The 14,424-nt window shown below is 35.5% G+C and overlaps 1 protein-coding gene across 2 annotated transcripts; it reads right to left on the bottom strand.

Annotated features, from left to right (window-relative positions):
- Positions 1 to 2,912: 2,912 nt before the first annotated feature.
- Positions 2,913 to 12,897, bottom strand: SRF3 (STRUBBELIG-receptor family 3). 2 transcript variants are annotated; one of them, XM_011087057.3, is made up of 17 exons: positions 12,758 to 12,897; positions 12,096 to 12,289; positions 11,382 to 11,511; positions 11,232 to 11,303; positions 11,037 to 11,102; positions 10,842 to 10,913; positions 10,688 to 10,759; positions 10,526 to 10,597; positions 10,382 to 10,447; positions 10,217 to 10,282; positions 8,650 to 9,065; positions 8,108 to 8,547; positions 7,177 to 7,448; positions 6,815 to 6,953; positions 5,002 to 5,138; positions 4,764 to 4,920; positions 2,913 to 3,459 (listed from the first exon to the last, which is right to left on the bottom strand). In XM_011087057.3, exons 2-17 carry the CDS (start codon positions 12,202 to 12,204, stop codon positions 3,364 to 3,366), a joined length of 2,382 nt encoding a protein of 793 aa, XP_011085359.2. In that variant the 5' UTR covers positions 12,205 to 12,289; positions 12,758 to 12,897; the 3' UTR covers positions 2,913 to 3,363. The 2 variants fall into 2 exon arrangements, with proteins under 2 accessions (XP_011085359.2, XP_088739866.1); XM_088883740.1 differs by lacking the exons at positions 11,382 to 11,511; positions 12,096 to 12,289; positions 12,758 to 12,897 and having other exon boundaries at positions 10,842 to 10,902.
- Between the last annotated feature and the right edge of the window lie 1,527 nt (positions 12,898 to 14,424).

A 14,424-nucleotide genomic window follows, 5' to 3' on the forward strand; every position in this document is an offset into this window, starting at 1 on the left:
GCAGTAGTTTTCCACGGCGCAGTCTTTTATTTTCCAACAATGTACATAACTCAAATCGAAGAAAGAAAGCAACTGCAAATAATCAAACATTTCAGAATAAAAGTTAATCCGTGACAACCCTCTCATCCACTATCCTTCAGTATACGAACTAGCAAACCAACCCTCATTTTAACTCTCACCTTCTGATACTTTGTCAAGAACGCCATGGGCACCTGCAATAGATTTATTGGGTCTTGGTAAACACCCCCCTGCAGCACATAAACACCCTCGATAGCCATTCTGCATGATTCAGGTTGCTAAAATGATTGGTCAGATCGTGACCTTTGACAGATGCTAGTCGGGTCGCGGCTCTCTCAAAGCTCCGTGTAAGTGGATCCTAAGAACAGAAAATTACTAGGAAGCCCCCAGCTAAAGTCTCCCATTCTTAAGTTAGAAAAAATGGGGTCAAATACGATCTGGAAGGCTGAATATGGTCAAAATGATATTAAATGCACATGCCATAAATGCTTATGATTGGCAATATTTATAGTTTTCTCTATCATATGAGAAGGCTCCACGTGGTAACATTTGGAAGAAAACCCATCAAAAGATCCAACGGTCCACAAAAGAACTCCCTAAAGCCAAATGACAATCAGCTTCCTTGAGGTGCATAATAGAATGCCCCGAAGTCAATGACAATCAAGCGCCCTTGAGGCGAATAATAGAGTATCTCGAAGCCAATGATAATCGAGCTTTCTTGAGGTGCAGAATGAAATGCTCCGAAACCAAATGGCAATCAAGCTTCCTTAAGGCGCATAATAGAAAGCCCCAAATCAAGGAATAAATATGAGCACTCCTGAGAAACTCTCGTACAAAAAATAAGCATACGAAGTCAAAAAAACTAAAATAATAAAGCATGCAATAAGAATACAAAAAGCCCATGAACATTAAAGTTCAATCCAAAAGATAATCAACACAAAAGTAGCGACAAAATTTTTATTCATATAAAATTACCATTAAGAGACATTTTCTCGACCCTCGGCGAATGAGGCTAAGCCTTGCAATTGTGGTCTCGCTAAAATCAAATTAATAAAATTGTCTTCTAAGGAAGCAATATTTTTTTATGACTATTATTTTATAATGGATTTAGTTACGATGATCAAGCAAACTTATTTTGAAATTATTCTCATTTGGTGCTTTAAGATAGAACAGGCCTATGGAAGAGCCATGATCCGACTGAATTCCTAAATATCCTAAGAAAATTCAGGAATTGGGGGGGCTGCTGATGGAGGAAAAAATCAATAAAGAAAGAAAAAGTTTACATCCCCAGAAAATGAAGTTGTTGAAGAAGTAAACATAACACTCTCGAAAAAGGAAGGTCTTGAAAGATAAAAAAAAATCAAAAGAAAAAGAAAAAGAAAAGACTGACTTACCAAATCGACTCTAATGTAGCAAATTATTGAAATAGTTTTGATCATTTAATCCTAGCCATGTAATAGGGATAGGTGAGGGATAAAACTACGATGAAAATACGATGTTTATGGTAAAAAGGTAAAATACGATGAAAATTCCATCACAATAGTACATGTTCCTCAATCATATGCAATGCAAAGTTTATCATAAAACTATTGATTTTGTTCTAAATAAAATTTGACTACATTTATGAAGAATTGACCGTCTCAATTAGTTCGGACGATATACAATTTCGTCGCAAAATCATTTGCAACCAAACTCATCCGTGACGTTGTTCTTTTTTAATTGAAATATTTTTCGTCACAAACTTTTATTTATTTTCCTTCTCGATTGAAATTTCAACACAATATTTTATTTATTTTCGACGGATTGTCCGTCATAAATTTCTATCAGAATTAAACAATTCTTTTCTGTTCTGTGTTTGATGAGCATTTTAGATTATTGACTAAGAAAAATAAATAAATACAGAATACAGTAAAACTTATTGGATTGTGGATAATAATTTCTTAAATATTAATAATCTTTTTTTTTCCATGTGTGCTACTACATTTTATAAAATACTTCAAAGTTCTTACAATTCAATAATTGATAAAAGAAATTGGAGGAAGTTAAAAATAATAATAATAAGTACCCTGCTTTATGAACTATTTATACAAACCACCGTCTTTTGTGAATTTACAAAAACCATCATTGGTAACCAAAAAGCAATTATAATTTGTTTAATGTTGTTGACATTTTCGAAGAGTGTGTATAAATTCTTTTAAAAAAATATAGTAAACTGTATCGATGTTTTTTATGGGTATATATATAACTTTTCAAAAAATATTAATAATTTATATAAATAAATCACAAATTAGAAGATGCAAATGTAATATCCCAGGAAAAAAAAAGGTGTTAAATATATAAAGATGGGGGAAATAGCATAAAAAATACCTTATATTAATTGTCAATCTATTTTACTAGTACCAAATATGGAAGCGTATTTAAAATTTATTGTCCTTCCAATGATACCAAACAAATTAACAAAAACATATTATTCTTTCACTTCCTCTCCTCTTTCCTCTTTTCCTCTTATCCTCTTATTTGAACAAACGAACCCTTAAGACATTCAGCCTCAGTAACTGGTATACATTTACTTACATGTGCACGCACGTTCAACATTGCTGTCATAAAACTCAAAGGCTGTCATACCATTTGTCCTGAAGTAGTAAAGGTATTGTTAGCTGATCTCAACCCGAGTTGTCACCATTTTAATCATAATTTTATCTATTATTATGTCTATCGTATCGTGGAAGTAAAGTAGCCTTATACAACAGTAATACTAAATAGGAAATTATGAGACATTTTAGTTCAAGACCATATTACTGCTACACATTTATTTTAGAATATTCCATCATATTTTAACTCATGTTAAATAGGTGGTTAGGACAGAGAGCAGCAACGACCCAAAAAGGTGGAAATTGTAAGAATAAAAATGTAACTATGCACCCAACATTAGTTCATCTTCGCCTAGCATGATCCAGTTATGCTCAAGCCATAAACAGGTCCTTAAAAGAAAGAATCATGAATAGAAACACAAACACTTCAAGACCAAGAATCGATAACCATCCAATAATCGGGTTAGCGTGCCTCCAAACAGTTTAAGTCAATATTAGAATTGCACAAACAATGAGCACCGGACAAGAACCTGGGACGATCACATCTCAAAAGGGTCGTGAATCGATTGCCATATAAACCTCTTCTTGAGCACGTACGACCTTGTACACGAGAAAACATCTGAATCCGAGTCAGGTTAGTGCAAGGAAAGCATCAGCTCCGCAGCTTGTTTGGTTTTTGTGCTCATGTTGTGTATCCCATGATTCTTGCTCCTAGTGACCTGTTTTTCACCGCTTGTGAGTACTGTATGCTAAGTTAGTCCCTGTCTGATCTACTTGGAGATTCCCTCCGTATCAGCTGCATGAGGTCCTGCACGACTTCGGACATCGGTGGCCTGAATTCAGGCTCCGCCTGCATAAGCAAAATGCAGTAACGTGAGCAATTTCTCCAATGTAAAATAGAAAAATTGTCACCGCCGACCAATTTAGATTTAGATTTAACATGTTTTCATGTTGGAAAAATGTCGGCCTGTCGCCATCCTCAAGGTACAAAACAAAATAGGTTGTTCCCAAAAAGGTCCAAAATTGGCAAAACATTTCGTTGCCAGAGTTGATAAGTGGCCCCTCTCCACTGTCATAACCCGAGGATTCTGAAACATTTACTTAAAATTGGTGTTTATCTTGTATTCTCTCCACTTCATGTATACATATTACGGGCATAAAATCCACACAACATGTATGTATATTAGGGGAGCAATTTACAGATACAGCCGTGGTTCAAAGTGTTCACCAATGTTCGATAATGTCGGCTAATATGTATCTGGATGTAGCTGAAAATATCCGTCGATATCTATTACATACCAATAACATGATATTACCGGTGATAATATCTAATAACACCCGTTTAATTGCAAATGCTACGTTCATTAATGAATTTTAACACTTCATTTCTGGAGACACTTTGTATGTGATCTATTTGATGTATTATTACTATATACAATGACTATTTTCTTACTTCTATTGCTAATAAAATTTTCTGTCACAAATTCAAGTTTCACAATAGTGATTTATTTAATTTTGTTTTAAAACTTCTACACAGTAATGAGTAGTAATTTATGTTATATATATTTAAGGTAAATTACAACGAACAACACTAAAAGCTTGGCATGATTACAAACACCCCCTCGTTCCACTAATTTTAACGGACATCTAACAACCATCCAAATCCTTTAGTCTCCATTGGGGTTCCATCCAATTTTCGGGTCAACTAACCAAAAACCCATGTGGACTTGAATTATAATTTTATTTACTTTTAAAAAATAAAATTTTTTTATAGACTAAGTGGATAAATTTTTTATACAATTTTTCAAAATTTTCCATCTACCTCGTCTGATTTATTTTTACAATTTTTTAAATTTTAAAAAAAACAAAAAGGAAATCTAACAATAGGGGATTGACAATTCCAAACCTCCATCCAAAAATTATATAATTTCATCACATCTGAGAGGTATTTGTAATTTTCCGAACAACAAGAGGGTATTTGTAATTATGTCAAACTTCATAGGAGCTCATCGTAATTTACCCTATATATTATAATTGCACTAATTTTTCTAAATTATTTTAGCATCTTATATGACTGATACCGAACCTTGAATTATGCTACAAAACGTGGATCTTAAGCGCAACCAATGAATGAGAATAGCAGCATAGACTTACCAGGACACATCTGGAAATAATGTCAGCAAAGTGTGATAATGATTTAACAGGATAGTTTCCATCCAGCGCAGGATCAACCATTCTCGACAAGGCATCAATGTCATGAAGCTGAGGGATTGCCCATCTGACCAGAAATTGCTCTCCTCGACTCCGTGTCCTAAACATTACTTTAAGAATAAGAGGAAGATGGTTGACAAAGATACCGTCAGAAAGTTACAGTTATATCATGATGTACTACCTGTCGTATGACATTCTTCCCGTTAAGAGTTCCAACATCACCACTCCGAAACTGTAGACATCGCTCTTGGGAGTATATACTCCCGACTCAAATTCAGGGGCACCGTAGCCATAGGTTGTGAGAAGCTGTCCCGACAACTGAATAATAAAAAGAAATAGTATTATCCTATCATATTAATTCGTACAATGGATACACAGAATCACAGAGACAGCTTACAACCTGTAATGACGCATGCTGACATTAAAAAGGAAATGGAATGTAAGGGGGTGTTTGGGTGAACTTATAAGCTTTTCAAAGCATCTTAAAAGATGTTTGAGAACTTATAAAATGTTCAAAAGTGTTTGGTAATTTTTTCCAAGAAGGAGCTTATAAGAAAATAAGATGTTATGAAATTACAGCTTCTTTTAAGAAAAGTAAGGAGTTCTTAACTTAATTTAAAATCTAAACAAACTCCTCCAATTCTTATCATATTATTTACAAAATTGTCATTACTAACATTCTATAATCTCCATAATTTTATTTTATCCAAACACTTCAAAAGCTTATTTTTAAAATAAGATATATCTTATAAGTTTAAAAAACATCTTATAAAATATATAAGCTTATAAGATGTTTTGAATAAGCTTGGCCAAACACCCTCCACACCATGGTTGATTTCACTTCGTATTTTTTTAGTACTTGAACTAAAGTACAGCAAATACTATTGTTCACGAGTCTCCACGTGCCATTCCTAAATTATGTATATAAATTGATCTAAGTATCCTCCAAAAAGTGGTTATGCTTAAGAAGAAGTCATAATGTGACAACCAATTGAGACGCTGGAAAGAAAACTTCGTTCAACATGTCACCGATTTTCATTATATTGGTGAGATAGCAATAGGCCATCATTTATGTAGTAGTTATGATACTAGGTTAGAGTACAAACATAGTATGCAATAATATCTGGACAAATATATGGAACAACCCGCCGCAAGCTGGAGCGTATGTGCTAGCTGGTTATGCAAAATCTTAAATTGCTTTGTCCTCAAAGCTTTGGAAGAAACATCTGTTATCTACCTAAAGCATTGGTAAAAACATTTGCCATCTGCTATTGAAGGATCAAAGGAAGTATTATTTTTCTGGCCCATCACAGTTTCATAGATGAAATGACAATCAACTTCTATAATAATCTGTGTACTGATAATTTTAATATCGACTACTAGTTAATATCGAGCTATAAGGTAGATCATTTGTAGGATAAAAACAAAAAACCATCAAAGGCTTGCAAACAACAATTTCCAAGACCTTAATTAACAACTCAGAAATGTAGAAATTTTCGGCATGTGAGAATGTCATCTGTTAAAATTAGATCACACAGGTAGGATCACACAACCAATTTTAAGGAGATACGAAGATAAAAAATGAAAATCATTAGGAAGAGCATCCAACTTATACATTCAACAAGACTCGTGTGAACCATGAAAACTGATTCCTGCACTGTACGAACTCACAGAAAGGGTAAAGCACATAATCAACTATGACGAGGGCAGGGTAGCTAAAACTTATCTTTCTTACAGTACATACCTGAAACATTCTTATTTAGCATATGTTTAAGAATGTAATAGTATTACGTGTTGTAACAATTGAAAACTAGACAACCATTAAGGATTTTTAAAAAAAGCTTAACAAAATCTATCTACATACAGAGGAAAGCTTAACAAAATCTATCTAGATACAGAGGAAAGCTTAAAACCCAAGGTCCTTGCATCCACCAAATTTGCAGTATCAAGGCAATTAGAAACTTTAATTTTGGCAATAGTAGAATTATAATTACCTGACTTACAGCCCCTGACAATATCAACGGAGCCAAACCACAGTCAGAGACAAGGACAGAAAGATCATCATCGAGGAGAACATTAGCTGACTTGAAATTCCTGTGGATTATAGGCGGTTCACAGACCTCATGCAGATACCTGACAAAAAACAGTTTTGACAAAGTTAGAAACTTGATGCATGCATTTTCTAAGCTTTGATTAGAAAGTTCGCACTCAGGCTATAGCAACAGACACCGAACGAGGAGTCTCAGCACAACATAAGCAGAAGTATCCTACAGCCTTGGGAGCAACAGTACTTGCATACATTAAGAGGCAAAATCAAAATCTGGTCAGCAACAGTACATGCATAAATTTGACTTACTCTAGTGCTCTAGCAGCTCCAAGCGCCATCCTGATACGAGTATTCCATGAGAGTTTTTTCTTAAATTCATCATCAGAGTGCAGGGCATCTTGCAGGGTTCCATTAGTACAATACTCATATATGAGAAGCTTCTGGCCATGCTCAGAGCAATAACCCATGAGCTCAACCACATTAGCATGGCGAATTTGATCAAGACTATTAACAAGCTCAATAAACTGGTCATCCTTCAGTTGGTTTGACACTCTCTTGTCCAATTTCTTGACTGCAAGTAACTACAGAACCATAAAAAAGGACTAAATGTCAGAATAAAATCTTCTTATTACCTGGAATTCAGTATTCTTCCAAATGGCAGTGACAGATGCATGTGGAACATTGTCAGGATCGAAATGCTTTCATACATACTAGGCAAAAAAAGGGATTTACTTATCTTTTGTTAGAAAGAGAAAGAGAGGGGGTGGGGGATGGATATTCTTGTTAGTACAAACATTACAAGTTCAAAGATTGAACTTCCTTATCCGAGCTGCTAAGGTATACCTACATTACAAAATTGGATCTCTAAGCAGTTCTCACTCTTGTAACAAAAAGGAGTAAGATTTAACACTTCTATACAATAGACATATAACATCTGCCAGACATCTCTATCCTGAGAGAAATCAGTGGTAACATGATTAATGACGCAGAAGAAAACAAGTGAAATTTCTGGATTTAAGAAATCAGACAAAACTTTTCAGCATGTATTAAGATCTTTTTTCAATTTTCTGTATATGAAGAGGGAAAAAAGCAGAGATATAGGTCCCTGGACTTCAAAGTACCAGCAAATACAAATTCAAAAGGAACAACGATGATGGGAAACGGAGAATAAGAAATCGCAGTATGGGGATCTAAGATCAATTTATCAATTAGTCAATTTAAATAGATTTCAAAATCATACCCGTCCATCAGGAAGCTCTGCTCTGTACACATTTCCAAGCATTCCACCGCCAACAAGATTTTCTTGTGAAAAGCTATTTGTATACTGCTGAAGAGATGCTATTGAGTAAGCTTTCACAGAAGTTTTTGGAATATGTCCCATCAAAGGTCTGGTTGAAGTTGCTTCAGGTGCTACAATTGGATTCACAATAACCTTCTCTGATAGAAGCGGAGGCGGTGGTGGAGGAGGGGGTGGAGGAGGAGGCGGTGGTGGAGGTGGTGGTGGAGGTGGTGGCATCATATCTATATCGAATCTGCTCATGTCTATCTCGTATTGATTCCTCCTAGGTGCTCCACTCATTGGCTGCTTATTTATCTCCTCTTCATTTCGTGGTTTGGGTATTGAACCTGCTGTTCTTTGTCGATTCTCTTCCTTAGTCCTCACAACAGCCACTGGAGGAGCTGTTTACAAAATTAAGAAGAACATTACATTAATCATCGGGGAAAAAAGGGGTCCTAGAAGGAAGGAAGTGATTTCGAAGAAACTGTAGAAACTTCCAATACCTTTCTCTTCATCATGGCTTGGTAGGACCAAGGAACCACCATCTCTAGGATTTTCCCTAGCGCCCATGTATGGGGCTATTTCATGCCGTTTTGGTGTTCTGTATGTTTCTCTTCTTTCCCTAAGACATCTTGGCATGAAAAGTAGGATTGCTAATAGCAATATTATGAAAGACAGCACTGCTGCAATTGATATCCATACAATTCTCTTTGTATTCGAGGACTTCCTTGATCTTTCAGGGTTTGATTCTTCTGTTGTTGATGGTCCATCAGCCTGTCTTGACGGTCTTCGTCCAGGCGGTGGCGGTCTTTGTTCAGAAGCTGGTCCTGGAAAAAATGGCAATCCAGGTGGCGGTGTTCCCGAGGACGTTGGTGGAGGTAAGGGAGCAGCACTAGAGTTGAACGGATTCCCATCTCTCCTACATGTCAGACATGAAAATTAGCAAGCATATTATATAAATTTTTGTCAATATATCTTTTCTTAAAGTCGGAAGTGTTACCCTTTATTCTTCAAGGATACAATAGTTACAAGGTATTCAGAATCTTGGTGTGATACGGAACTAAAAGGGACGTGATTGTGCTAGTAGGTTGACCCCAAATTTATTTAAGTATAGAGCTCAAGGCAGAGATATTTCAAGGTTCTTGAAGTACTCTTGTTTGTGAGGAAGGGAGAAAGAAATAGCAATCCACAGACATTAGAACTACCATACGGTAGTAAAATTACAAATACTCATTTACCTTAGTTTCCATATTCAATTTTGATACGGCCTAAGTGGTGAGATATGCATTTAGACATCAAGTACTTGAGTGAACAAGGTTCTTTTGTGGTAGGAAAAGTGAGCAGCTGGAATTATTGAATGTAATGTGTTAGGTCACAAACAGAGAGAAATTTGGTGCGTAATCAAGGGTACTGTAGATCTTCTCCACTGATCTCTAGGGTCCAGTTAGGAATTTTTTTTATTTTTTGGCACGCATTCTAGTTCCAGAGGCAAATTCGTAAATTTGCAATGTATTCAAGGGCCCAAATTATATATAATTCATGAGTGTAAATCTACTGTACTTGTACAAATACTCTATCCCAGTAAGAGAAACTTGAGCGGCCATGTAAATAGACCATTCTAGTTTTGAGAGTGTTTCATAATCTATGTTTGCAATTTTCTAACAGCTCAAGCTCTATTAGTGGAGGTTGTGTTACTTTTAAAGTTGAAGGTGAAAGATAAAAACAATACAGTTTTGAAGGCTATGGTTTGCTGGTCCATAGAATATCAAATTGCAGATAAGACCAATTGCTTGAACTGCTTAGTACATCTGTGCCTACACACACATCAGCACCAGCATGTTTACAAATAACTATGACTTACAATTTTTCCATCCATCACATAAGATTTAACAGCAAACTATACAATGACCTATGTCAGTCACATATCTTCCAAAAATCAAAAGAATTGTGCACAAACGTAACACGAACGCGCAGAGATCAGCAATAGTAAATACTGAAAAGAGCAAAAGTCATACATATTCATCATCCAAAGTAAGGACTAAAACAAGAATTTGAGCAATTAAGACCAACCGGAAATTGGGTATGCTCAAAATCTTTGGAGGTATTGGTCCAGAGAATAGGTTGTTTCTTATATCCCTGGCAAAGAGAGAGAGAGAGAGAGGTGTCATATAAAATAGTGGCTCAATCCTTTGAAAACATGAATATATCAGAATATAATATGGGTAAGATTAGTACAAATCTATAAGAGGAAGATCTTGCAAAACATCAAGAGTTCCAGATAGCTGATTATTCTGCAAATGACTGTCAATCAGACTATTAGTTGCCTTTATATGGATAAGAAGAAAGATTTTTAAGTAAAACATGTATGTAAATACTCACAGGGTAGTGAGACCTGACAAGTTTTGCATGGACGGTGGCAACTGCCCACTCAAATTGTTACTGGACAAATCTCTGCAAAAAAGATAAATGCCCCTAGAAGTTATTGACTAGAGGATAGTATGACTTTTAGCAATTAAAAATGCTTCAGTATTGAATTCATACAAATTAATCAAAGCTGGAAGCCCTTCAAAAGCATCAGGAATTTCTCCAGTTAATTCGTTTTTGTTAAGGGACCTGAAGAGAATAGTCAACAGTCAAGGAAAACAATAACAGAGCAATCACGAGCTAATACAGGTTTGTGGCTGTAAATACTTACATAGCTGATAATTGACTTAGAGACGATAAGGAACTAGGTATACTTCCTGTCAGTTTGTTATCTGAAAGAAAACTGCCAAAGGTAAAGAAACACTATCACATGTCTCAGTTTAGTAAGCATCACAAATAAGCTACACAAGCCCATATCCTGTTTTTATTTTAGTTTGGTTTCATTAAGGAAGTGTTTGGAACGTACAAGTTGACTAATGTCGCTGGTAAATCGGTCGGAATGCTACCCCCAATAAGGTTGTTGCTCAGTGTTCTGCCACAAATAAAGTCATGGTTAGCTCAAAAGAGAGAAAACGCAAACATAATCCATTGGGGCAAACCTACTGCATGTAATTACTCATTTTAATGAACAACAGATGCTGATTATCAGAGTGGTACTCACATCGATTTGATAGAAGAAAATCCTCCAAGATTGTCACCCAATTCCCCGCCCAAATTAGCGCCAATCAATGTTCTACAAGGTAAGATTACCGTAAGCGTTTAATTGCAAACAAACATCCATGACAGTTCAGTTTCAAGAAAAGGTCCATACATTGAACTTATGGATGAATCTTCACATACAATTCCCTGCCAAAGTTCACCACAGGGATCTCCACCACTGGCTACCCATCCCGGAAGAGACGGCGAACCCAATGCAACGTATAAGCTATTGATAGCAGCAACTAGTCCAGTAAAAACAAAAGCAGATAGGTGGGGAGAACTATTGTCAGACTAACCAATAGAAAGAATTCACACTGTGGAATGAGAACATGCACATAGAAAGTAATTGAACATTAAAAACAAAATAAACATTCAGCATCTAACTCAGCTTATGATAGGTTCATCCAGCAAAGCAGGATGAAATAATGGTGCCACAAATGAAGAAGCTATGCAACAGCTTATTCATCAAGTAATCTCTTAAAGTCTAAATAAGTGAAAATTTAAACAACCCTCGTGAGAATGCAATTTATAGCAACGTTGCTCGCGAACATTTAATTTAAGTAGAAATGTTAGTTAGCAAATACGTACATCAAGAAATAAATACTCCGTCAATACACTTTCTCGATAAGTATACAGTAAAAATTCACAGCAGTTAACACTAGATTAATCTACTATTTCAGAAAACTAGCCATATAAGTAATGCGTTGAGTTTCACTGGCAAATAAGATACAGCAAAACAAGAAATTAGCTTACTCTCCTTGTCTCAGTCTAACAATTTAGCAAACAAAACATGGGAGAAACATAAATTACTTTTATTTGGACTCACCATCACTAGGATTTGTGTATCCCAGGGAAATTCTGATTGTGAAAACTAAAGCGAATCCCAAGAGGATCTCCAAACTGAAGAAATTCACTGCAGATCTGTTCCCAACCATTGGTCCAAAACACCACCCGCTTCTTCAATCTACTCTTTCTTTGGACAAACACTCTGCATAGCCAATACATAAAACACCCTCCAATCTGCAAAAGGGAAAGAGCAAAAGCACACAAAAATTAGATTCAAAAAAAGAAAAGGAAAAACCCAGAATCAGAATGATCTCTGCGAAACCAATAATTGAGTGAAATAAATGTAGCTTCCCGAGACCACCATTATTACCCACAATTAGAACAATTCTTTGGAGAAAAAGAAAACGGAACTTAAACAGTTTTCTAATGTTTAGTAAAGAAAAGAACTTCACCACTTAAAGAGTTACCAAACATTAAGAGAAAATCATGAGAAAATGATGGCATCCCAAGAATGGAAAATAGCATTCATGGAGAAATTGACACCCAGTAAAGCAATGATTTCAATTATGGCAGTTAATCCAAGATAACAAGAAAAGTCTTGATAAATAATGCATGTGGGCTTTTAATGAAGGTTTGAAGTACCAGTAATTCAAGAACTCTGAGAGCAAATCAAGAGAGAGGGAACGAAAAGAAAGACCAGACCTTTACACTTAGCTGGAAATAAGGAAAAAAGCTAGAAATGTAGAAAGTTGCAGAGAGAGAAGCTGTGATGGAACTCTCTCTCTCTCTCTCTCTCTCTCTCTCTTCACTTTCTCTCTCTGAAAAAGCTCGAGCAAATGTGAGTGAGAGTGAGTGGAAGTCATACACAGCTATATGCTTGAGGTGAATCTTAAATACCACGCGCACATACTTGCGCGTGGGTTTCATTTTTAATTGCACTGACAGATTATGCTCCTGTCGTTAGTCGTTAACGGTCAGTTTTAGAGAGCGTGTATTTGAGTCGGCCGCACGGCGCGTAAGTTCATGTGTTTATTGAATTTTGGAATTTTACGGACAACAATGAGTAAAAAATAGCCGCCACTGTTACAAATTTGGGGATTTGTGGGGGGTAAAACGGGGAATTCGTATTGGCATATACTGCCTAAAGCATACGCAAAGACCCATATGCTGTGATTTTCTGTGTGCAGCTTTTGTTTTATTATTCTTACAATTTCCCTAAGTCTTTCTTTTTATTTTTTTAATATTATTATAAAAGAAAATCCCATCTTCCTATCTACTAACCAATTACACACCTTTTTTCTTTAGACTTTATGAGTGTCCCAAATTTAGAAAGTTTTATCTATGTCAAATTTGCATAGAAAAAGAGATAAATATACTTTATAAGTCTGAATTTTAAAAAACGTAAGCTATAAGTAAAGAAATGGTAAGAATCACGTCAGAAAAATCTTGATTGTAACCTTTCAATATGAAATCGTAAATAAGTAATAATCAAAATCGAAGCAACTATGAGTTATCAAAAGTTGCACTTTTAATACGGGGATTAGTATTTTGTAAATTTCTTGAGTTGCAGTTTATATGAATGAAAGATTAAATCGGATAGTCATCATAAATTTATACATGCGGGTTCGAACCGTCAGGCCAAATCGATACGATCCAAATGTGAAAGACGTAAATCTTGACTCCGCAATTAAGTAAAATCTATGTAAGTATTTCAATAACATTAAACTATTTCGTAAAGATGACGATTTTGGAAAATTTTACTATATCAAAATTGAAAAAATAACACAGAAAAAAATAAAAAATTTGATAATATATTTGTATATTGTAGAGATCTGAAGGTTGTTCTGTTTTTGAATTTATGAATGGTTTAATAGGTTAATTATGTATGAGGAGAGATTCTAAATACTTAGGCACGTCCATAGATTCACTTGAATTATGTGCAAGGAGGAGCTCGTCAGGACAATACTGAGAATTCCAATTATACCCCTCTGATATTTAAGTCAGTATAATTGTAAAGGACATAGTGAGCTTGTAAGAAATAGGTAAACGCAGCAAAAAATGCACCAAATTGAAGAAGTATTTATAAATATGACAGAATCGACTGTGTAGCCATGTTCAGGACTAGGTCGGTACAATTATAGATGGACTACTGCTACAGAACCAACTGTGTAGCCATGTTCAGGACTAAGTAGGTACAATTATAAATGGACTACTGCTACAGAACTGACTGTGTAGCCATGTTCAGGACCGGGTCGGTACAACTATAAATGGACTGTTGCTACAGAATCAATTGTGCAGCCATGTTCAAGATCGGGTCGATACAATTATAAATGGACTATTACGACATAATTAACTAGGTAGTCATGTTC

Source organism: Sesamum indicum, linkage group LG8 (genome assembly GCF_026168435.1).
Source record: "Sesamum indicum cultivar Baizhima isolate 11 linkage group LG8, ASM2616843v1, whole genome shotgun sequence".
Classification (NCBI taxonomy): domain Eukaryota; kingdom Viridiplantae; phylum Streptophyta; class Magnoliopsida; order Lamiales; family Pedaliaceae; genus Sesamum; species Sesamum indicum.